Raw genomic sequence first — 24,375 nt, 5'->3', positions numbered from 1 at the left:
CTATTATTCCATCAATACTCTTCTCTTTAAACGATCAGGATCAGGTTGCAGTAGTCTCTAGAACTTGGATGTCTTAATTTTGCAATTCAAGCCTCAAACAGTGCTGCCTTGAGGACACCTATCCGTAGTTGCCATCAGGTCAGCCAGATAATGCAAACTACAACTAGGTTAAGGTCTTAATGGCTCCGTCAGTTATTGAAGGATCAAGCATGTGTTTCATCTATTGACAGCTGGATGGTTAGACAGAGACTGTGGAATAAGAAACAGGTTGCTCAGAGAAAAGGCAAATCTATCAGCAGAATATATTAATGTTTTTCTTATTGTAGCATAAATATGTCCATCTGCTCTAGTATTTATAGGCTATGAGTCAGGTATTATGTAACTACTATACTAAATATGTATATATCAAGCATAAGCATGTACATATGTAATTATTGGGAATACAGCCAGCCTACAGCCACTATTCACCAAAGTTATGTTATTTCATATTGATAACAATATCAGTGACCAGAAGCATTTAGCCTTATATTTTCCCTTAAATCCAGTCCACATATATTCAAAATAATGCCCCAAACGGTATATTGCAGATGGAGGGGCAAAGCACTACAAGAAAGGTGGTTAAAATTCAGTAGTTCTGTTGAATATCTTGCTCATCAAAGTTAGGTAGTTTTGAATAGGTGACCTTGGAAGAATATACTATTTCAGGCCTGCAAAATGTTTTAAAATCGATTCCTGACATAACTTAGATTAATTGCAGCAACTAAAATCTGTTCCAATTATTCATCCTTAAAAACATTTTAAAAAGGTTAATCAGAAAATAGTGTTCAAATGAGACGGAAAAATACAAGTGGAAAACTCTGAATATATTTTCAAATTTAGTCTCAAACTCAAAGTTCTAATAAAACTTATGAATATCAATATAAATTAATCTGCTTGTCACAATGACCACAGCAGGAAGACAGTAATTTAAACAGAACTGGAAAGATGCACTAAAGTGAAGACGAGCTCAGTCACTCACCAGCTTGGTTTGTGTTGACGGTAACATTCGCCAGCGAGCGTGCAGACACCCCAAGCCCGGAGACGCCATTTGCTGCCTCCACATGGAAGGTGTAGTTGGCGTGTGTTGCAAAATCTAAAATTGCCACAGAGGTTCCAGTCAGACCAAGTGGCCGCGGGATGAACCGCAAGTCTGGCTCACATGGTTCACACTGGGCCATGCCACTGTCGCCATATCTTTCCTCACAGCGCTGGCACAGGATGTTGTAAGTGATGTCCTTCCTGCCTCCTGTATCGCTAGGAGGCATCCAATGCAAGAAGAGAGCCGTGTCATTGATCAACGAGACCAGATTCCTGGGAGCCGACGGAGGCCCTGGAGAGCGTAAAAAGGTGTTTAGAGATCACTTTTTTTTTTTTTTCTCAGAAATGCCTGTCAGCCAAAACAGCATAACACATCCATCCATCCATCCATCTTCTCCTGCTTTTCCGTCAGGGTCGCGGAGGTAACAGCTCCAGCAGAGAGCCCCAAACTTTTCTTTCCCTGGCCACATCGACCAGCTCTGACTGGGGGATTCCAAGGCGCTCCCAGGCCAGCGAAGAGATATAATCCCTCCACCTGGTCCTAGGTCTACCCCTCGGTCTCTTCCCAGCTGGACGTGCCTGGAACACCTCCCTAGGGAGGCGCCCAGGTGGCATCCTCACTGGGTGCCCGAACCACCTCAACTGGCTTCTTTCAACGCGAAGGAGCAGCGGTTCTACTCCGAGTCCCTCCCGGATGACTGAACTTCTCACCTTATCCCTAAGGGAGATGCCAGCCACCCTGCGGAGAAATCGCATTTCGGCCACTTGTATCCGCAATCTCGTTCTTTCGGTCATGACCCATCCTTCATGCCCATAGGTGAGGGTAGGAACGAAGATGGCCCGGTAGACAGAGAGCTTTGCCTTCTGGCTCAGCTCTCTTTTCGTCACAACGGTGCGGTAAAGCGACTGCAGTACCGCTCCGCTGCTCCGATTCTCCGGCCCGTCTCACGCTCCATTGTTCCCTCACTCGAGAACAAAACCCCGAGATACTTGAACTCCTTCACTTGGGGTAAGGCTTCATTCCCTACCTGGAGTGGACAGTCCATCGGTTTCCTGCTGAGAACCATGGCCTCAGATTTGGAGGTGCTGATCCTCATCCCAGCCGCTTTACACTCGGCTGCGAACCGATCCAGTGAGTGCTGAAGGTCACAGACCGATGAAGCTATTATGACCACATCATCTGCAAAAAGCAGTGGTGCAATCCTTAGCCCACCAAACTGCAAACCCCCTCCCCCATGACTACGCCTCGAAATCCTGTCCATGAATATCACAAACAGGATTGGTGACAAAGCGCAGCCCTGGCGGAGGCCAGCCCTCACCGGAAATCGGTCCGACGTGCTGCCGAGGACCCGGACACAGCTCTTGCTTTGAGAGTACAGAGATTGGATGGCCCTGAGCAGAGACCCCCTCACCCCATACTCCCGCAGCACCTCCCACAGTATCTCCCTGGGAACCCGGTCATACGCCTTCTCCAAATCCACAAAGCACATGTAGACCGGATGAGCGTACTCCCAGGCCCCCTCCAGGATCCTTGCGAGAGTGAAAAGCTGGTCCGTCGTTCCACGACCAGGACGAAAACCGCATTGTTCCTCTTCAATCTGAGGTTCAACAATCGGCCGGACCCTCCTTTCCAGCACCTTAGAGTAAACTTTCCCGGGGAGGCTGAGTAATGTGATGCCTCTGTAATTGGCACACACCCTCTGATCCCCCTTTTTAAAGAGAGGAACCACCACCCCGGTCTGCCACTCCTTCGGTACTGTTTCCGACTTCCACGCAATGTTGATGAGACAACCATGACAGTCCCTCAACACCCAGAGCCTTCAGCATTTCTGGGCGGATCTCATCCACCCCGGGGCTTTGCCACTGTGGAGCTGTTTAACTACCTCAGTGACTTCCCCCCGTGAGATTGGAATTGATCCCCCTTCATACTCCAGCTCCGCCTCTAACATAGAGTGCGGAGTTGTCGGATTCAGGAGTTCCTCAAAGTGTTCCTTCCACCACCCTAACACCCTATCAGTTGAGGTCAACAGCGCCCCATCCTTACTGTACACAGCTTGGATGGTACCCTGCTTCCCCCTCCTGAGGTGTCGGACGGTTTTCCAGAACAACTTTGGTGCCGACCAAAAGTCCTTCTCCATGGCTTCTCCGAACTTCTCCCACACCCGCTGCTTTGCCTCGGCCACGGCTGAGGCTGCTGCCCTTCGGGCCTGTCGATACCTTGCAACTGCGTCAGGAGTACCCAGGGATAACATATCCCGGAAGGCCTCCTGCTTCAGTCGGACGGCTTCCCTGACCACCGGTGTCCACCACGAGGTTCGAGGGTTACCGCCCCTTGAGGCACCTAAGACCTTGAGACCACAGCTCCCTGCCGCAGCTTCGGCAATAGAGGCTTTGAACACCGCCCACTCTGGTTCAATGTCCCCAGCCTCCACAGGGATGCCTTAAAAGCTCCGCCGGAGGTGTGAGTTGAAGGCCTCCTGGACATGGGACTCCTCCAGACGTTCCCAGTTCCCCCGCACTACACGTTTGGGCTTACCAGGTCTGTCCAGAGGCTTCCCCCGCCACTCGACCCAACTCACCACCAGATGGTGATCAGTTGACAACTCCGCCCCTCTCTTCACCCGAGTGTCCAAAACATGCGGCCTCAGGTCTGATGATACGATAACAAAATCGATCATGGACCTTCTGCCTAGGGTACTCTGGTACCACGTACACTTATGAGCATCCTTATGTTCGAACGTGGTGTTTGTTATGGCCAATCCATGACTAGCACAGAAGTCCAGTAGCAAACCACCACTCCGGTTCAGATCAGGGGGGCCGTTCCTCCCAATCACGCCCCTCCAAGTGTCTCCATCATTGCCCACGTGTGCGTTGAAGTCTCCCAGCAAGACTAAGGAGTCCCCTTCAGGAGCCCCATAGAGGACTTCTTTCAGGGTCTCCAAGAAGGCCGAATACTCTGAACTGCTGTTTGGTGCATAAGCACACACAACAGTCAGAGTTTTCCCCCCCATGACCCGCAGGCGTAGGGAGGCGACCCTCTCGTTCACTGGGGTAAACTCCAACAAAGCGGCACTCAACCGGGGGCTTGTGAGTATCCCCACACCCGCTCGGCGCCTCACACCTTGGGCAACTCCGGAAAAGAATAGAGTCCAACCCTTATCCAGAAGTAAGGTTCCAGAGCCGATGCTGTGCGTAGAGGTGAGCCCCACCAGATCCAACTGGTAACTCTCCACCTCCCGCACAAGCTCCGGCTCCTTCCCCGCCAGAGAGGTGACATTCCACGTCTCCAAAGCCAGCTTCTGTCGCCTGAGTCTGGTCCGTCGAGACCCTCTGCTTTCACTGCCACCCTTCTGGCAGCGCACCCGACCCCATCGTTGTTTCCCGTAGGTGGTGGGCCCGCGGGACGGTGAAGCGGAGGTGTTGCCCACGTTGCTTTTTCGGGCTGTGCCCGGCCGGGCTCCGTGGCAAGCCCGGCCACCAGACGCTCGCTGACGAGTCCTCCTTCTGGGCCTGGCTCCAGAAGGGGACCCCGGACTTCCTCCGGGCCGGGTATCCTCGCTTCCAATTGTGTTATTCATGGAGTCTTTTTGAACCAATCTTAGTCTGGCCCCTTACCTGAAACCAATTTGCCATGGGAGACCCTACCAGGAACACAAGGTTCCAGACAACACAGCCCCCAGGTTCATCGGGGCACACAAACCTCTCCACCACGATAAGGTGCTGGTTCTCGGAAAGCATAACACATAAAGAGGCTTTTAGTTATCAAAATTACAATGATGACTTTGTGATATTTCAGAATCTGCAGCCACTAGGAACCTACCGTTTATCCTAAAATGATAAAATGAGAAGAAATAAATTCTATGATATGTATATTACTAAGTATAAATATATACCGTTCATTTGATCTCAGGGATAAAACTAGAGTGAGAACATGATTACCATAATATGTCATTTAAAGGACCTTTAACAGCAAAGGTGCACAATTAAAGTGAGTGTGTTTATGTATGTAGGAGGTTGGCTTTCAAGTTATTATGGAGTAGTTTTATTCCAATAGCCTATGTGTCAGTTTCATGGACGGTATACACGCGTTTTATTTTTTTCCAATTTTCAAAACGCCACAATGTCTATTTTGGCAAAGTGATCATCGGTACTGAAGTGTGTCTTTGAATATCTGTGTGTAGGCGTGAGGGTGGCAAGCTTTCAGAGCGTGAAGTGTTTCAGTCCACCATGTTTCACCATGTAATTTATGGATGCTTTTGTCATACATTATGTATTATTGCCATTATATATATATATATATAATACACATCATAATACATGTTTTCTTTCTAAGTTGAGACGGATACATATCTGAATATATTTGAATTTAGGTCTATCATTTTGCTGAAAGGAAAAAAGCAGATGGATGGGAAAGAGTCGACCCAATAAGTTACATAAATGGCAGACATGTAAACTAAAGAGTTGTTTTAAACTACTTAACTTACTTGTACAAGGCATGGCGGAGGAGTCTTTGATAGCTCTGTAAAAGCCTTTGTCGCAGTGACAGATGGTGGCGGCCTGGTCATGGCTGGAGCTTTGTTGTGGACAATTGGTGCATTTGGTGTTCCCAGCATATGCCTTGAAGAAGCCAGGCTTACAGGCTGGTAAAAAAAAAGAGGGGGAGGAAGAGATCAGTTACACAAGGTTAATGTTTCTCATGAGATTGCTTTTTCATCATCACACATACATTTAATAATATTCTAGCCGCTTCTGTTCTTTCCTAACCCGTGGTCTGATTTCTTGAGATACAATGGATCAGTGGCGTAGCTAGGCATTTTAAATTTTAAAATAAAAATAGGGCATTCACGTCTCATGCTCCTTTTTGAAGAATAAAGTTTTCAAAAAGAAAACATTTCATTTAATTGTCATTGGTTATGTTATTTTTTAATACTTTAATAGATTGATATATTTTTGATATTAGTGTTGAGAGTTGTGCACTCTCCCCTTACCAAGACCACAAAGTACCTATTAGATCTAGCATCTTAATTTTGCTCTCAAAGTGCACCAGATGCATGCAATTCACTTTAAAATGCAAACAATAAATCTACCCGGACCCCCCCCCCCCCCCTAGAGGATTTGAAGTCCACCTGAAAGGCAATGGTCACTGACAATCAATTGCTATCATACATCTCATTAAGTCCCGTCCTCACACATCCGTCGAGCCGGTGTTGAACCGACAAGATAAGGATAACTGTCCTTTAACCCAGGGGTTTTCAACCGGTGGTCCGCGGACCCCTGGTGGTCCGCGGCGGCATTGCATGTGGTCCGTGACAAGAGCCTATGTTGATCAGTTCACCATTGTTTTTTTTTAATATAAATTCGCTTTGATATTTCAACACATTTCCAGAATACCGTTACATATCGTGAAAAATATGTTTAAAATAATATAAAGGAAATTCAAGCTGACAGAATGTAGCCTTGCGCCTATCCAGTCTATGGTAGCCTGTGATTCGCTAATGGTAATGAGTTGCGTCGCTAACCTCACTTATTATTCATTACGTACAGTCTTGCGAGCAAAGTTGACACACATTTATAAGCATAGCCGACGAGAGTATTTTAAGATAGGTTGTAGTACAGCAAACATTTGTTACATATGTACTAGTCTAGCTATATATCTAGCACCAATGGATCGTTTTGTAGTGAGGAAAGTGCCAGAGGGACAGGCTGCCATGACAGAGGGTCAGGCTGCCACGACAGAGGGACAGGCCGCCACGATAGGGCAAGGACAGGCTTCCGAAGCGTCAACTTCGCAAAAAAGACAAAAAAGAAAATACAATGAGGAATATGTTAAATATGGATTCACAGTGACGACAGACAGAGCAGGAGAGGAGGTACCACTGTGTTTCGTATGTTCAACAATTCTCTGTAATGAAGCTATGAAGCCGTCGAAACTTACGCGGCATATGGAGACGCATCACGTCCACTTGAAGGCCAAACCCGTTGAGTACATGCAACAGATGTTGCGTGATTTCAAAGGACAGCAGGCTACCATGAGGAAGAGTGCAAAAATAAATGAAAACGCACTGAAAGCATCGTATCTGGTCGCTCTCAGGGTTGCAAAAAGTAAGAAGCCCCATACCATTGCAGAGCAGCTTATATTGCCAGCAGCCATAGATATGTGCAGAGCTATGGTAAGCGAAGAATGTGCCAACAAATTAAAAACTATTCCGTTGTCAGACAACACAATCGGAAGACGAATTGGGGAAATGGCAAATGATGTCAAAGACCAGCTGATGGCAAAACTTCAGACAGTTCTGTTTTCCCTTCAAATCGACGAGACGACAGATGTTACTAATGATGCGCAACTGTTAACATTTGTGCGATACGAGGACAGTGGCACTATGTGCGAGGAATTTCTTTTTTGCAAACCACTGCCCGGGCGAACTACCGGTGTAGAAATATTTAAAGCACTGGACGATTTTTTCACGGAGCACAATATCTCGTGGCAGAGGTGCGTTGCATTATGCAGCGATGGGGCCCGAGCCATGAGTGGCAGCAAGACTGGACTGTTTGCGCATGTAAGGAGGGTGGCTCCGGGGGTAATTTGGACACACTGCCTGATTCATAGAGAGGCTCTCGCCTCCAAAGATCTCAGTGTTGAGCTCAGTGGTGTGTTTGATGTCGTTGTCAAGACGGTCAACTTCATAAAACGAAACGCATTGAATACACGCCTGTTTTCATCCCTATGCCATGACTTGGGAAGTGAACACAGCTCTCTCCTTTATCATTCAGAGGTGCGTTGGCTGTCTCGCGGCGCTGTGCTCGCCCGTGTGTTTGAACTACGCGGAGCTATCTACGAGTTCTTGTGCGAGAAGCATTCTGATCTGGCTTCCAATTTCAACGATAGTTACTGGTTAACTAAGCTGGCGTACCTCACAGATGTTTTTGCAGAGCTGAACAAGTTGAACAGCTCCATGCAAGGGAGAGATGCAAACGTCATGCAGCTCTACGAGAAGCTCGACGCATTTGTGAAAAAAATGTCAAAGTGGATCGAACGAGTGGAGAGCAATAACTTGGCGATGTTTCCTTCAGTTGAGGAATACCCTGACAGCACTGACATCAACGACACTATATGTGAGCATTTGAGGAAGCTTGTGCGTCAATTCGCAAAGTACTTCACTGATTCGGAAGAGTGGCGCCGTGACAGCAAGTGGATCCTGCTCCCATTCAGTGACGATGCATCAGTAGGGTCAAGTCTGACGGCTGTGGAAGAGGATAAGCTGATTGAGATGTCCACAGACTCTGTCAGGAGGCATATGTACGACACACAGCCCCTTGTTAAATTCTGGATAAGTTGCCAGACAGAATTTCCACAGCTTGCTGCAAAAGCAATGAGGTGTCTTTTGCCCTTTCCAACCACATACCTGTGTGAGAGTGGTTTTTCTACACTGGCGTACTTAAAGAATAAGTACAGGGCTAGGCTTGATCCAGAGAATGACATGAGACTGTCTCTGTCTACCATTTCGCCACGAATAGACAGGCTGTGTGGACTTCACCACGCCCAGATATCACACTGACAGGTAGGCCTAATTCTCCCATGTTTTCACTGTTACGACCCTGGCGGGTTTAGGCCCCGCCCTGTGTTAATGGTAAGCCTGTTCTCTCTCCCTGCTTTTCTCAATCTCTCTCTGCTTTTCTCAATCTCTCTGTCTCTACAGCAGGTGATTGGTGACAGGTCTGTCCTGGCTGGGTTATAAAAGCCCTGACCAGCCAGCAGTTGAGGCTGCCTTGGTCTTCATTTGTTGGATTTTGGTTCTCCGGTGTTGTTGGATTTTTGTTCTCCGTTGTTGTTTTGTCACACACCTAGACTGACTTTGCATGACATTTTTAGTTACTTTTCCCAATACTGAATTGCACAACACTTTATTATTCTTTATTCTTTCTTTAAAATAATCTTTAATTTAATTTAATTTAATAAATCTACTTTTATTATTATAAAATCTGCGTGGCCTCTCTTTCATGTTTCATGCATTGAGCTATGCATGTAACACCAAATACACACGCGCACGCGCAGGCACATCAGTGGGCCGCGGATTGCTTTCTAGTCCGAATGGTGGTCCCTGGGACAAAACCAGTTGAAAACCCCTGCTTTAACCTACAGTCCTCCTTCAACTGAACCTACAGTACTCCACTCTACCAACTGAGCTATCACCTGGGCATAGCGAAATGAACAGGGTAAACCAAGTGTTTACTGGATGCACCGCTGGCACAATAAAGCTGCATTTACTTGATAGCGGTTAAACGGCTCTGCGACGGCGTGGTGTTTCCATTGAGAGTGCGGTGCCACCCGGCCACTGGGCGGAAGCGCTACCGTGGGCGTGCGCGCAGGTTACACATTGCTCGGTCGCCGAGCGCTACACTCAAAGTTCAAATTGTTTCAACTTTGACCTTTTTTACTGCTGACCTTTCATTTCTAACCAATCAAATTAAAGCAGTGTGTAGCGTTGCAAGTAACTAGCTATTTTGATAGAGCAAATTGCGTATCATTTGAAAGCAGCTTAACCACAACAAAACTGCATGCTTTGGTGAGTTTAATTTGGAAATATATTGAGGAGTTCGAACTACCTGGATCCAAAACGAATAAACGATAAAGGCAAAAGAGTTGCAATATGTGTTGATTAGTAAATAAATCGTCAGTGATATTCTTTCTTCTCTGGTTTTGGAGCCCTCGATGCATGCTGAGCCCTCCTGGTTCTGGACCAGTCTTCCGATGGGCCAACTCAATTCCCGGTGAGAGCTAAACATGACTCCCTCGAACATGTTAACACTGCGATAACTGTGTTGTGAAACTACAGATGAACGTTATACTTTGTTAACCAATGGACTGTTTGCTTTAACTTTACACTATTAGCAAGTGCTGGATAGTAACCTTTATAGATCACCTCTTGGCGTTTTTGAAGTTAGCTTGTTTGCTAGATTTTGAATGCAGGACTTTTACTTGTGTAACATAGTATTCTTACTCTCTGGTATTTCTACTTTTACTTAAGTAGGCCTACAAGATTTAAGTATCACTTAAACTGCTCCAATGAAATGCTGGAACAAGAGCCTTCATAATTGTCTTATTATGAAAACAAAAATGCCAACGTCTTTAAGAAAATAACATTTGCAGGTCTATGGTAACTTGCTGAGCAGGTTTAAAGAACGTCCCCACTCCCAGATATCCTTGAAAACAGACAGAGGGAAGTGTATATTGTTTGTAGGGAAGGTTACAAAATAGCAATGCAGAGCCTGCTTCCAAACCAAAACCTCCATCCACTGTAAGGGTCCATTCTGCTTTGTTGAGTATTCTCCAGTTTTCTGTCCTTAACCCAGTTCACTCTTCTATCTCATTACTTCTAAATATCACTCTTGTTTGACCTTTACCTTTTTTTTTTCAGGCCCGTTTTTTTTGTTCAATATTTTTCTTTTGTTGAAATTAGCCCTTTTTATCAAACACTGAAGAGTTTCAAATTGTTGTTATGAATGGCTCGTGTACTGCACGCAGGTCAGATTCAATAAACTCAGTAGTTGTTGCACGACTAAATCCCCCCTGATTTGAATGCAGACCAACTGATTCATGGTCTCTATGATTTACATGTGGACTGTTTGAATGAGGATAAGATTTCCTACATGAGGCTAGATTGTTGTTACATGAGACTACCTGAGGCTACAAACTTGTAACAGTGCTACTTTCAGTCGTGTACCATCAACATTTACAGTTTTGATTCAACTGATAATACAATATGCTATGTTGAGACATATAGTGAACTATGTCACACCATCCTGGACTGGATTGGACTGTTTTGAATGTCTCTTCTTTATCCATTTCCACTGAGATTTGACCTACCTGAGCTCCGACCTCCACGTCCTTTTAGAAATAATACATCTTATATTAGCGAGTGGAAAGAAACTCATCTCTTGTTCCCAGCAATCTAAAATGATAGTACAATTTTATGACTGTCAAATATCTGAAAAAATAACAGTCTGCAACAGGTGCACATAATTGAGTATACAGATATTTATATAATGGATGAGATGAGGGATTGACAGGCAGACAGAAATACTTGCCAAAATCACATTGCTGATTAGCTTGTAATGGGAAGAGTATATTTTTCTCCCAGTTTCCAATTTTTTAGGCACCTCAATCACTTGGATATTACTTTCTTCCAATGCTGAGCTCCTGCCACAGGCAACAAACACACATTTTCATTTGAATTTCCAGCTGCTCCCCCCTCTCTGGTATTCGCTGGCAAGATCACCACCAAAAAGCAATTACAATTCTCATACCACAATTTCTTTCAAAATGTTTGAAAATGACCCCTATGCACACACACTGGCAGGAATTGATATCTTATTTGTACTCTATCAGTGTCAGTTCTTTGGCTTTTTGTCAGGAAAATATTGTGATTCATGTAAGGAATAAGTTAACATTTAGCCTATTAGTTTTCAACATATCAAGTTATTGACTAATTGTTGCAGCCTTAAATAGCATCACAGTCTTTAATTGATGAGACTTGCAACATTTCTGGCACATTGTCTAAATTCTATATGGTATGGCACTATAGCTTCTCGTTAAGTAGGAAAAAACAACTGATAATGGAAGCTGCAGAGTAAGGTGCTAATTCTCTTTGGGTATACATCATTTCAAGTGGTCTCTTTCTAATAACATCATAATAAGATCCATGGAAACATTAATCTTTGAGAGTATTAAAAAAAAACCTTGCAGTGATTAAACAGTCTCTAAGTTGTGCAGCAGCTTACTTGAGATTTGAGTTTCAAAAGATAACCTTCAGGGGCTCAGTCAAAGGAAGCTGATCACCTTCACATTTGCAGTAAAGTAATGTCGTGCCTACTAAGAGATTTAGAGTTGTTTGGGTGTGTAGAGTTGGACTTTTTTTTTTTCTTTGGCTTTACATTGTCAGAAACAGATGGATCCAGAGACTATGTTTACCCTGGACTCTGAGCTTTGATATGCAGATTGGAAGTTCACAGAGAATGAGTGATGCTCTAGTCTGGCAGATCTGCGTTACAGGCCACAGTAAACACAGTCTGTAAATGGACAGAAGAGGGTGAGTCTCCCCAATACAACTGAACTAAGAGAATGTATTCAATGATGTCATTATTTCCTATTCAACTTTACCCCAAGTCAAGATTCACAATTTTTACTTTTCCTGCCCGATCAGTTCTGTGTCTTGAGACAGCAGAGGTCATCAGTGAGCAGGCTAAGTTTTGTTGACTTCTGGAAAACTAGCATGGATAGATCATGGGGAAAGGAAAGGAGCAAAGTGAAAATAGTAATGGACATTATTGTGTGATTCTAAAAGATCTCTGTTAATCAGCTTCCTCACCATTCGTCTTTACTGTAATAAGAGAACATTGGTTGTGTTGGTATCAACCTAATTTAAAAACACAGGAGGTGTTCACTGCAACAAAAAAAACGAGACAAAAGGTGTTGCTAAAACCTTTAAAAAATATGCTGTGTTTATTGAATAACCACTCACACAGCTGATGGGTTTTTGTTCTTGTCTGCAAATGTATTTTGATTCAAATGGAATTCAAAAGGACGTCTCTATTAGCTTCTGCAATAATTCACTGCCTCCTTTTTAAATATGGTGTGACGAAAGGATGTGGAACAAATAGCATTAGCTGTATGATGCTGCCTTATCTAGGTCATGATATAACCAACCTATCTCTGAGTAATCCTCTTGTGGCTGACACTGAATGAAAGGAATGGAATAATAAAGCACTCGATTGAGATGTCAAAACAGTCTGGCAGAATGCTATCGGGGTGGAAAACAGGGTTTGATAAGCGCTGATGCCTTTGTTTAGGCAGCTGGGAGGGAAAGAACGACGTGTTGGCGCAGAGCTCTGCTTATACTTGGTAGCGCTGGGGTTTTCCCTATTCTCTCTTTCTCCCTCTCTCTCTCTCGCTCTCTCTCCCTCTTTTGCTCTTTCCCCATGCTGCCTCTCAGACAGCTTTGATCACAGCACCCTTTGAAGCAGTGTTCCAAAATGAAAACGAGGAGAAAGCAGAAGTCACCTAAAGTTCATGCCTAAACTTCCTGCAACTACTTGCAAAGTGCACATCTTCATCAGAGCACAAACCCTGCAAGACTTATGGAAGTTATTAATCAAAATAATAATTGTCCGTTATTTATTAAAGCCATCAATCATTCATTAGAAGACCATAGCGTGTTGTTGATACACTCTAATGTTAATGCGTTAAAAGATTCCATTTGAGAATTGCAAAGCAGATAAAAGTCGATACTGTAAATGTTACCTGATATTTCTGAACCTGACTAAAACTCCTGTATAGATAACCATATTGCAGTACCCTGGTTTTATTGACCCCGGATGCAACAACTGTAATTGAGGGGGACCCCAGAAAAAAATGTTGGGAAATATATTTGATTTTCTTTTAGATACAGTAATATCATATGTCCTATGTCCAATGCAGAGATAACGCTTAGACATATTTAGAACACAACGGGAACAACCTGTCTTATCTCTGTCAAAAGTGATTATGTAGTGTAGGACTTATAGGTTTCTTAATTTTTATTATACTATTTATTTATTATACATGCATTTTGTTGACATTGGAAATGTAGTAATGTGTGTAAGTCATTTGTTACAATTACATAGACTGTATTCTTTTGAATAACTGGCTGCAATAATCAAATAGGTCACTGTGTACAACTCAAAACACTCTTCAGCATTCTCATGAATGAATCTGAACATAGCACAGTTTGGCAGCTGCCCGTTCATAAGATATGATGTGAACTCTGTATTTTATCTTTAATGTGGTTTAATACATTTATTAGTTTTAATTAAGGACATATTATATCCATAGAGTGTTTATGATTATATCACAATGTATATCAATATTGTAATGTCAAATTTCAATTAGAAGCTTTTGACAACTTGGGTTTGTAATTTAGGATGAACATGGAGGACACGTCTTAAACACACATTGCTTTCTTAGTGCCAAGTGGGTTACTACCACATGAGTTACTGACCCATTCATTTTAGCGACTGTCAAGATCCCCTAGACACTGTTGCAACTACAGTACAATCGAGACAAGCTACAGTTAGCCAAAGGGGAGGAACGGGTAGAATAAAGATGTAGGACATTTACATGGCACACAGTGAGAGTGCTGCTGCTGTCAGTAATCTTTGGTGACAGGCTTCTGTGTTGTTTAAATACATATCTGAGATGAAGGAGGGAGAGAATGGATAAATAAGAAACATGCAAAGAGAAGATACAAAGAAAAATGACCCCCACGGAGCAAATGTTGGCGATATTACAGCTTGGCCTACATATCAGGTGTACTAATGACTGTTGGAGATCTCGCTGTAATAACCTGAGTAACCACATCACCACAGGGGTACTACATGGATTCCACCCTAGCCAGATGAGACTTCTGTAAATCTTCAAAATGTTGCAAGGAACTAAAGGTGCCCTGCAATTGTAATCATGCAGTGTGGCTCCATTAGCACCTACCTTAATTAAAACGGTCAGTTTGAGCTTCATTAATGAAAGCCAGGGTTGGGGGGGGGGGGGCTTTAAATACTAGGTGTGAGCTAAATTAACTGTGAAACTAACAAATGAAGGCAATTAGCCAGCTAGCCTGCAGTCTGTCTGCACAGTCTAATTGAGAAACCAGGCCAAAGACTATTTCTGGCAAAACTTTTCTTAATCGGTTTCGCTAACAATCAGGCACACTTTTAAGAAATGCTATGAGTAATTAGAAAACAAGCCACCCAAAGTTCATGTTAATGTTATGCAAGTCGATGTTTACATTTGTCTACAAAATCATATCATTTATCAAGGTAACAACAGATATAAACAGCAGCAAACCAAAAACAGCTCCATATTACTGGAAATGATCCCCCATTTGAGCCACATCATTGATAGAGTCCAGAAAGTTTGTTATCCAGAAGTAATTATTTTAAAATGTCAATAAATCCTTGGTGACTCCAATAATCTCTTCATATTGTTTGTGATCTCATAGCAGAAAAGGTTGGTGTTGAGAGACAGCAAAAGTGGGACTTAGAAGGGAAGTATAGGAAAATAGAGCATATAAAGGGACATGGAGGAGAAAGAAGGGCGGGGTGTAAGTGAAGCGTAAACAAAGTGGACAAGAGAGGAGAGAAGATGATGGGGGGGAGGTGGAGCTGTGTGAAGAGATGTGGATGAAGAGGATCAGACAAGGATGCAGTATCTTAGAAAGAGAGGAGGGAGTTGCAGTTCTGTAAACTCAAACGCCTGCAGTTGACTGGAGAGGCCCTAGAGATCCGCTAATGTAATGCAGGGCCTTTTCCTCTCTTATCTTCTCCACTTTTCTCTATCTCTATCTGATTCCTTCTCTGTATCTGTAGTTTAAGGACACAGTTGGTGTTCTGTTCTAAAATTAACACAACACATTTCTTACCGTGGCAGTAGCCATCTATCTCTTCGTGGCCGATGCTACACACACAGCGGCCCAGGGGTACCAGCCAGTCTCCATCAGCACCGCAGTACAATTTGGGTGTGTCTCGCTCCTCTGCATTCTCCACACATGCACCCCTAACCTCCACTAGAGAGGAGGAGTCCATATGTGGCACTGTGTCAGGAAAAGCTGCCAGGTTCCTTAAAGTCGATGGGCAGCGTTTGTAGAACACCTTATGTCAAAGGGATAAAAGGAAGTCAAAGTGAACAGCCTGTCTTGATAAAAATATATAGATTTTGAAGTTCATGCAAATATCAGTTGCACCACATCAGTTCACTGACCTTAACAGACACAAGAGCAATACAAGCTCCCACATCCTGGAAGGCTAAGTAGAAGCCCCTCTGTGTCACCGGCCCCACCTCCCTGACCTCAGTGTTGAGGCGAAGAACACGATCGCCAAGATCTGTCTGTGTAAAACTCTCATCTGCTGCTATAGTGTCCACCTTTTCAAAGCCAACAACAAACAAGGACATTACATTGTATGTACTGATTAATACCATTAGCATAACGGAACACTATTTTTCACAATATGACTTCCATAACCAACCTTGGCATAGTCAGTAGGCCTAAAGCGAGCCCCTGCAGAGAGCTGTTCTTCTGTCTGCAGGTAGAACAGGTTGAATGTTTCCTTACAGGTGCCAGACACCCAAGGGATGGAGTTGCAGTCTCTCAGGGTGAATCGTAGCTCCACATACACCTGAGTTAAAATATGTAAAAAAATGAATCACAAGCTCCCTACAAGTAAAAAATACAGGGCTACAGTATCAAACATTTTGTAGTCAGCTGCACATATAGCCAGACCAATGGTCGGCCTTTTTGTTTACATATTATACAAACATCAATTAATTCAATAATATGAATTAAGCAAAATAATACCAATAAGCAATACTAAAAAAAAAGACAGCTTATGAAACTATTCATCAGATCACATTTGTGAACAGTCATTTGAAAAACTGACTTGGTGGGATCAGACTATGGATACTTATGGGGCTTTTGATACAGCTCTGTTTCAGACTTAATGAGCAGTACTCCACCTAATGAGTAGGAAGAAATCTTGCTCTTGATCTTTGATTAGTTATGAACAGTTTTGCAATGATTTAGAGGAAACCCCTTTTTCACCTTAAAGTCATATTTGTTCTAACTCTACAGTCCGTGTGCCTGACATTTATTTATCTTATTTCACATATAAGATTTGTCTTATTTCACATATAAGATTTGCACCAGTTCACTTGACACTTTCCCGACCTTAAGATAATGTCCCACCAAGCCCTGCTTCAAGATTACTTCATTTAATTAACATTTCTGAAAAAAAGCTGTGATGTTGTTCTGACCCTCTGTGCAGCCTGCCTCTGGATCCATCCCGACCGTAACCAGTTGTTCTGGTTTGGCTCCATTACGTGGCAAACCTGGAAGGTGTGAATAGGTCTGTTTTGCTCATCCATCTCTGTGATAGCGTCCCACTGAAGAAATAAGGGAAGAAATGACTGTATGGGTATATTAGCCATAAAGCAATCTTAATAAATCTATCTTTTGGCTCCACCACTCACAACATGGCTTCCAAAAATAGACATACAATCAGATTTCTAAATATAGAACACAAACCATGCAACAAACCATAATCTATAGTTTAGTTTCACTAGAATATTTGCTAAATAGTTCCTGACGGGCATGTATACAATAATAGGAATGTCCTATCAGTATTATTTAATGCCATTATCATTTTTATGATACGGGTGGACTGACCCTTTAAGACGCCAGTAATTTGTATTTCATGTAGTGAGACCTAATTTCTATAGAAACGTGATGTTTGACAGACACCACGTTAGTCTCACCAATGTTTTCCTTGTGTTGCATCAACCCAGCTCTTTCATTTGTCTGCTTCACTTTAACGGTTGGGTGATCACAGCTTCAAAGCTCAAATGTATATTTACTGAACCTCTTTCTCACAACTACTGTCACAACAAATGGATGGCTGGGAAGGTGTAAGTTACGCAGCTAGAAACATTGATATCGCAATAACATGAGAACGTGGAGTACTTGTGGATGGTTTCTAAGTGTTTAATCTGGCTTCATTCACATCTGTTTTTTTTTTATCGAACAGATAATGAATTTTTTGGACAATACTAGACTTAATCATATGATCAAAGCAAAGGTTTAACCAATGCCATGCATATTTTGGTTGTGATTAAATCGTATTTAATTGAAATTTAAGCTGGGATTGGTGGTATATTTTGGCATCACTGGGAAAAAATGACAAAACAACCTTCCAGTAAATTAGTTTTTCTTTTGGTTACTCTTTTGGAAATGCTGCAGCTGTGGGCATTTGGCTATGGCTAGGAAAGCTTGTATTTGTTATAAAATAAATACTTTTTTCACACCAGCTCAACACTCTGAACAGGTCAGCAGCAAGTGTATATTTTGATAGCCCACGGAGGTTAGTCCGCCCACCCCAGATGAGACAGAGTTCCGCAGACCAAAAATTGTCCACTTATAAACAACTCCACATCTTTCGTGGCCATACAGTATTTATCATTAAAGTTACAAAGAGAATATGCACTCGACAACATTGTTATTAACAATATATCCAGGCTCAAAAAGAACCATCGGAATAATTTATTCCTCCATTGGGGTGTCTATTTCACCTGATGTTTTCGTTTCCATGGAATAAACAAAAAGAGCAAATTCCAGGCAAATGCAATGTAACCTTCCTTTTACATTACCTGATGACAAGGATCATTCAAACTTGCACAATTGATTATGGGGAGCTGCGGTTGTGCTTGTAGGCGATAACAAACTTTTGGCAAACCTTCAAAATAGAAGAGTAATTTCAGCCTATTGCAATAGTTTTGGTCTGGAAATAATTATGTCTTCGCCAGGATCAATCCCCTAAATGTGGACAGAAATACTAAATATCCAATATGTCTTCCAGTCTTACAAGAGGCAAGAGACTGAAGCCTATTCCATGATCATTTCCAGGAGTGGGCTAGAAGGAGGACGTGAGAAAGCATAAATAGCTAAATGGAAAGCACTCTGCAGCTGCTTATTGATTTCACTCTCCACCTTGTTGGTACATTATGTAATTTTGTACCAGTGATATCTGCAAAATGGGCTGTTCAATAGAAGAACATTTGCAAAGTCACTGGGTTGAATGTGCCTTGCATACATTTTCCTTTTAAAATACACACACAGTGTTGCTGCTAAGTCCTTAATGATAAAGGTAGATGACAGAACTAAGTTGTAGAGAAATTAAAACTGAGGTAGAGTGTTCTCTAATATTAATTATTAAAAAAACACTTTAACCTTGACTGGAGCGTGTGAGTAATTAATCTAATATTAATCAAGCTATCTAAATTAGCTCTATGAGATGCCCACAGGCTAAATAATGAATCAATCATAATCACATCCTCTTTCATTTGAGACTCCAGCCAGACAATAAAGCTGTGTCGTGGCTTTATGATGTTCAGAAGTCTCTAAAATATGATCAAATATCATTGCTATGGCAACAAATGAGCTAAATCTAAACCTGGAGGAAACACCTTTTTACATAATTCAGTTCTATGTTCATATTAAAATATTGTAAGGTGTATGTTCGTATATGTAACCAATAACAAAATGTTTTAACTTTATTTGTTGTATTCTTAGCATTTCACTCATCTTGTATCTTGGTTTAGTTTTGGGTTTTAGCTAAAGTTGCAGCACAAGTTTGCAGTTTGAGACAAATCAAACAGGTGTCTTCCAAAGTTACTTTAAGTACTAAATGTTCCCTTTGCATTACCATCTCTCCACTGCAGTGCAGCAGACTAACACTACCTGGGGAAACACAAATAGAATTTTGTATTAGAAAGGCTGTAACTTCTGTAGATACCGAAGACCCCGTTGATTTGATGATTTGTAGGATGCATTTTGCACTGAAAGAGACCTGTGGATTTGGTCCCCCAGTACTGACATTAGAAACATCTTTCGAGAGATGTCTTTATGGCCAGTAAGAGAAGGAGAACTGGTTACAGGATACAGGAACTGATTTGTGCTCAGGTGGGCATTTGTCTCTTAATTGTATACAGACTTACATTTTTTAAGCTATTGGCTAAATGCTCATGCTAGCATGCTTATTGTTATTACTATTTACTTACTTTTACTATACTTACTATTAGGATCATGTTGATGTTTAGTGTTTACTTTGTTAGTTTAGCATGTAAGCATGCTAACAAGTGCTGTATAGCATCACACACAGCATACAGCCGAGGCTGATGAGAATGCCATTAGTTTTGCAGGCCCTTGAGGTCAAGGAAAAACCATATTCATTATAATAATTCCTTTTATCAGTTAGTATAACTAAGGTATATAGGAAAGGGGGTAGAAAGAGTGCATGACATGCAGCAAATTGAGGTGCTTCTTTTCGAACTTGGATATCTGTAGCAATTTCCTTGGCAATACATGATTTAGTTGAGTTATTTCTGTCTTGACCAAGGTGTGGTATCGACTGACAGAAAGACATTGCCATCCTAAGCGCAGTAACACTAGCATGACTGAATATCTCAAATTCAATAATCATGCCAGTCAGCCTGTCACTTCTGAACTCTCTACAAGTGTATCAAAGTTGAAACGCTGTCGAAGTTATAGAAAGGAATTGATAGTTCAAGCAAGACCCAAACACTTGAGAAGAGTTTGTTTAACATATACGCTCTATTCGGTCATCTCAGTACCCTCCTTAGAGACCAGAAACAGAAACTCTGTATCTTTAAATAAACCAGGCTGTCTGGTTTGCATAAGATCAGCATTAAGTAATTGAAGTTCCATTATGCATACAAACAACCAAAAATGGTAATTTGTCACTTTGTGTGCCTCTGTGTTCTAAAATGCCCCCTTGGGATGTGGCATGGTTCAGACCAGACAAAACAAATGCAGACCTCGATTTTGAAAGATGAGCTGCAGCCCACGCGCTCCGAGGTAATCAGATATGCACCTACTAATCGCTTTGCCTATTATCCCTAAGCCTAGCACACTATGGCAGGCAGAAAACAGGTTTTGAGAACAAGGTTAATTAATTATTGTATTGCACTTACAACAATATTGTGATTTGAGAGTGCAGTACAAGGTTTTTAAAATCTGGCTGGTTTAAAACTGGTTTTTGTTGACTTTGTTAGGAGTATGATTGTGACGAAGTGCTAACGATGTAAGAAAACTATGCAAAAACAATTTGGGGCTTAACTGGTTTGGTTTCCTGACCCTTTAGTTTGTTATGTCATATCAATACAATGACACGGTTAGACCTGCCCATATTAAGCGTCTTAATGACTTTATCTTGAACGGACAGACTTTTACCTGTCCAAAGGAATTTCAAGTCTGCAACAAATATGGCAATTAAGGACTACGGTGTCTGCATAAAAAAGGTGATTAGAAGGCGAGGTGAAGAGACATGGAGAACTTCAACATTATTGCTTAGTAGCTGAAAGTTGACTTGATGTATTATTTTATTAATGAAAACACATGGTTATTTCTGTTTTGAACTAGCCATGTGACGGGGAGCTATGTGAACCATCAGCTTGTTTTAAAACGTTTTTTTTTATTTGAAAGGTGTGTGCTTCGACTGCTCTGTGAGGCTTTACACAACATACTTTACACTTACGTTGTCAAACCAATTTTACTCGTAATCATTCATTGTAGTAATTGAATTTTCCAAATTGTATCCGTGTTTCTGTTACCAGAAAACACAAATTATGAGAACCAGTCAAAAATAACCATGCACTTTGCTTGACTTGGATGCTGTTGTCGCACAGTACAGCCTGTTTCCTCCCATGTTTACTTACTCACTGCTGGATGGAACAGCTGCCACCTGTGCATGTAAATCCCAATATGTTTATTACACATCCTGTCTGCACTGGGCTTCAGGGAGGACTCCTACCTCTTAGGTGAAGTATTGTTCTGCATCCTTATTTGAAAACTGATGATGCCAACTGAGCCCTTTTCTAAATTTACAGAGACACACACTAGCCTTCCCCATGACATAAAGAAGCTGTTGCAAAGCCTTATATTCGTGCAGAGACAGCCAGACAGTGAAAACCTTCTACAGTTTTCTAACATTTCTAGCTGTTATTGTTGGGATGTTTTTTGTTTTTCTTGCACTGTTGTTCCCTGCATTTTAGAGTCTGCACTCGGCTCATGACACAAATCTTAGACAGCCAGTAAAGTTAGTCAGTGGAAAGTTATTATGAAAGATTTCTTAGAAAAATAGATCATTGTCCAAATCTGCGATGGCTTCATAGAGCCCAGGCTTAGTCTCCTGAGCAGAAGCCTCCACTTTCACTAGTGGGGAGGTGAGATGGCTTCAAACAGACAAGTTCTTTTTAGTGTTTCAGTTTTTAAAGCAAACATTCAATAACATTGTTAGGTGTTTAATTAAGCGCCACCATCACAATCTTGACTATTTTTTTCTCTGACAATTTTGCTTCAAATAGAGCTAGGTGTGAAAGTTGACTACTACTTTAGATTCAACACATCATCTCTAGTGCGTTCTACTTTTGGGTTATGACTGCTCTTCTCAGCCAGTTCCCTTTTCCTCGCCCACTTATGGCTTATGTATGTTATTAAACTAACTACAGTGGATGTGGCAGCAGAAAAACTATGTGAAAAGGGAGAGAAATAGAAAGGGAGCAAAGAGGTGCTCTTTAATGCGATCATTTAATGCAAATTCACTGCTGTTAGTGCCAAGCAATACTTACACCCTTCAAGAGAGCTTTTGAATTTGGCTTCAACGTATAAACTACAGTATGTGATAATTTTATTAAACCTTACTGATATACTGACACTTAACAATTACTTGTTTTCATATAACAGAATATGTGAGACACAAGTGTTAAATTGTAGCCAATACAAGGACAGGTTTATCACCTACTGTCTGCACGAGGGACATTTCTACTTGCCCTGACTTTTAGAACTAAATAGAGCTGCACAAATAAAACTACTACTATTCTTCGCTGTGGTATCCAACTGAAATCTTGAAATTGCAATGTCTTGGTTCCTTTATTCATGCACATCCATAAATACAAGTAAACAAAATAACACATGTACTTATCAGCTTCAGCCAAAAAAGGTAAACTAAGCAATTTACTTAAATCTGGTCAACCATTGTCAACACATATAAGAAAGAACAAACAGTTACTTTATTGGGCTGACTGGTCAGACATATTGAGCATCACATCACCAGTGCTAGGCATCCAACTAAACAACAACTAGAGAACCTGTATAAGAAAGATCTGAGCTGACTACTCCCTCAGGTCCTTCAATATCTGATAGGGATGAATCATGTAAAGAGTCCTGTCACACTGTGATGTTGGTAGTACCAAAAGAAGGCCAACAGACCGGATGCACTTCTAAAGATGGCTGCATCTGTCAATGTGTCCAAGCTAGTCTCACTGAAGAGTTTGGCAGAGGACAAAATGCTGGCAAAGCTACTAGCAATCATGGATACAACTTCCCACCTTTTTCACAAACAAGCTTAAGATCATGTTATTTAAGTGTTCATATCAGAACACTTTATCATTTGGAAGAGCACACTGTAATATTGTTCATATTGATTGACTTAATATTTAACCATTATTCTAATGTGTGTTTGCTTCATTGTCATTGGTGTCTTTTTATGTATCTCGCTCCTAAATGATATTTTAATTTAACTGCAGGAAGTAATAAGGTTAACTATTTATAAAAATCACATAAGGTACTTTAATCAAGCACAGAAAGGCATCCCTAAATACACTTAGCACATTTAAAGTTTAAAATTCATGTGTCCCCTGTTTAAACCTTAATGTGAGCTTAAGCCTCCTGGACCTGAGGCCCAAATTAGCCTTATGGGCCCAGAATACACAGAGTTCAAAGATCAGGAGATGTCAGGTAAAAAGAGTACGACAAAGCTAGAGTTTCTTTAGCATAGGGAAGGATAGATCAGTGAGTCACTGAAGGCCACCTGCAGTTCTACGCACTTTAAAATGTATTTTGGTATTGGCTACCCTGACAACTGACACTTTATTATCTGTGGGTAAGCCAGTGGTCACCTGTATTTGCACAACATGCCAACAAGTTTCCTTGTGAATAAGGAGGAAAACTAAAAATCGTAGAGTTCCTTCAAGGTGACATTTTGATTATCAACCTTTCATGTCGCTAGTTTTTTTTAAATACATTGCACACATTCTTACGCACTTACCTACGGTTTACAGACAGATATTATTCTAATAACAAAGAGTTGTGAGGTTTTGATTAAAACAGGACAATTTGTCATTGTCAGACTAAGGGGAAGAGCGTGAGAGGCGCTATGAAAATATCATTACAATCTCTGTAGTTGTAATGAATTATTGATTTGCTGTGAATCTTGATGGTGGTGTCGTGTTTTTGTTAAACCAATTAATGACGAGAGGGGGAGAAGCTGTTGCAATATTGGTATTTCGCCCTTCAAATATTTCAGTATTTTGTTTCTATTTATTGTTTTTGCTCAAAAGGATTTATCACTATCACAATAATGGCCTGAAAGCACAAACAGTCCCGCTACCATATATTGTTCTGAATTACACATTATCAAAACATTATTCATGTTTACGTTGGTTGCTCAGTCCCAGCTGAAATATTTGTAAGAATGAAATGTATGGCATTTCCACTTTCCACAATGCTAAGCTTTGTAAAAATTATGCAAAACAGTTTTTTATTGCATGAAATTTTAAGGGGCCTGATACCTGCTCTTAGAAGTGTTCTTGTCCACATGATGGTCTTATCACTAAAAACATCACAAAAAGCTAGTGGACAT

The 24,375-nt window shown here is 41.7% G+C and overlaps 2 protein-coding genes across 2 annotated transcripts in view; one reads left to right on the top strand and one right to left on the bottom strand.

Annotated features, from left to right (window-relative positions):
* LOC134863159 (ephrin type-A receptor 6-like) overlaps positions 1–24,375 on the bottom strand; it is a 48,195-nt gene that overhangs the window by 16,135 nt on the left and 7,685 nt on the right. Inside the window, exons 3-8 of the mRNA XM_063881487.1 lie at positions 16,916–17,044; positions 16,132–16,281; positions 15,866–16,027; positions 15,528–15,756; positions 5,562–5,717; positions 1,019–1,369 (exon numbers count right to left, since the gene is read on the bottom strand). Of these exons, the coding sequence (XP_063737557.1) occupies positions 1,019–1,369; positions 5,562–5,717; positions 15,528–15,756; positions 15,866–16,027; positions 16,132–16,281; positions 16,916–17,044 (1,177 nt within the window). The remainder of the gene's footprint in view (positions 1–1,018; positions 1,370–5,561; positions 5,718–15,527; positions 15,757–15,865; positions 16,028–16,131; positions 16,282–16,915; positions 17,045–24,375) is intronic.
* On the top strand, positions 6,317–9,205 carry LOC134863160 (protein FAM200A-like). The gene is made up of 2 exons (XM_063881488.1): positions 6,317–8,636; positions 8,775–9,205. Exon 1 carries the CDS (start codon positions 6,552–6,554, stop codon positions 8,631–8,633), a length of 2,082 nt encoding a protein of 693 aa, XP_063737558.1. The 5' UTR covers positions 6,317–6,551; the 3' UTR covers positions 8,634–8,636; positions 8,775–9,205.

Source organism: Eleginops maclovinus, chromosome 4, assembly GCF_036324505.1.
Source record: "Eleginops maclovinus isolate JMC-PN-2008 ecotype Puerto Natales chromosome 4, JC_Emac_rtc_rv5, whole genome shotgun sequence".
Lineage (NCBI taxonomy): Eukaryota > Metazoa > Chordata > Actinopteri > Perciformes > Eleginopidae > Eleginops > Eleginops maclovinus.
This window is presented reverse-complemented; position numbering and strand designations above follow the sequence as displayed.

Excerpts from the sequence above, each read along its gene's own strand:
- LOC134863160 (XM_063881488.1), top strand. The coding sequence starts at position 6,552 with ATGGTAGCCTGTGATTCGCTAATGGTAATGAGTTGCGTCGCTAACCTC.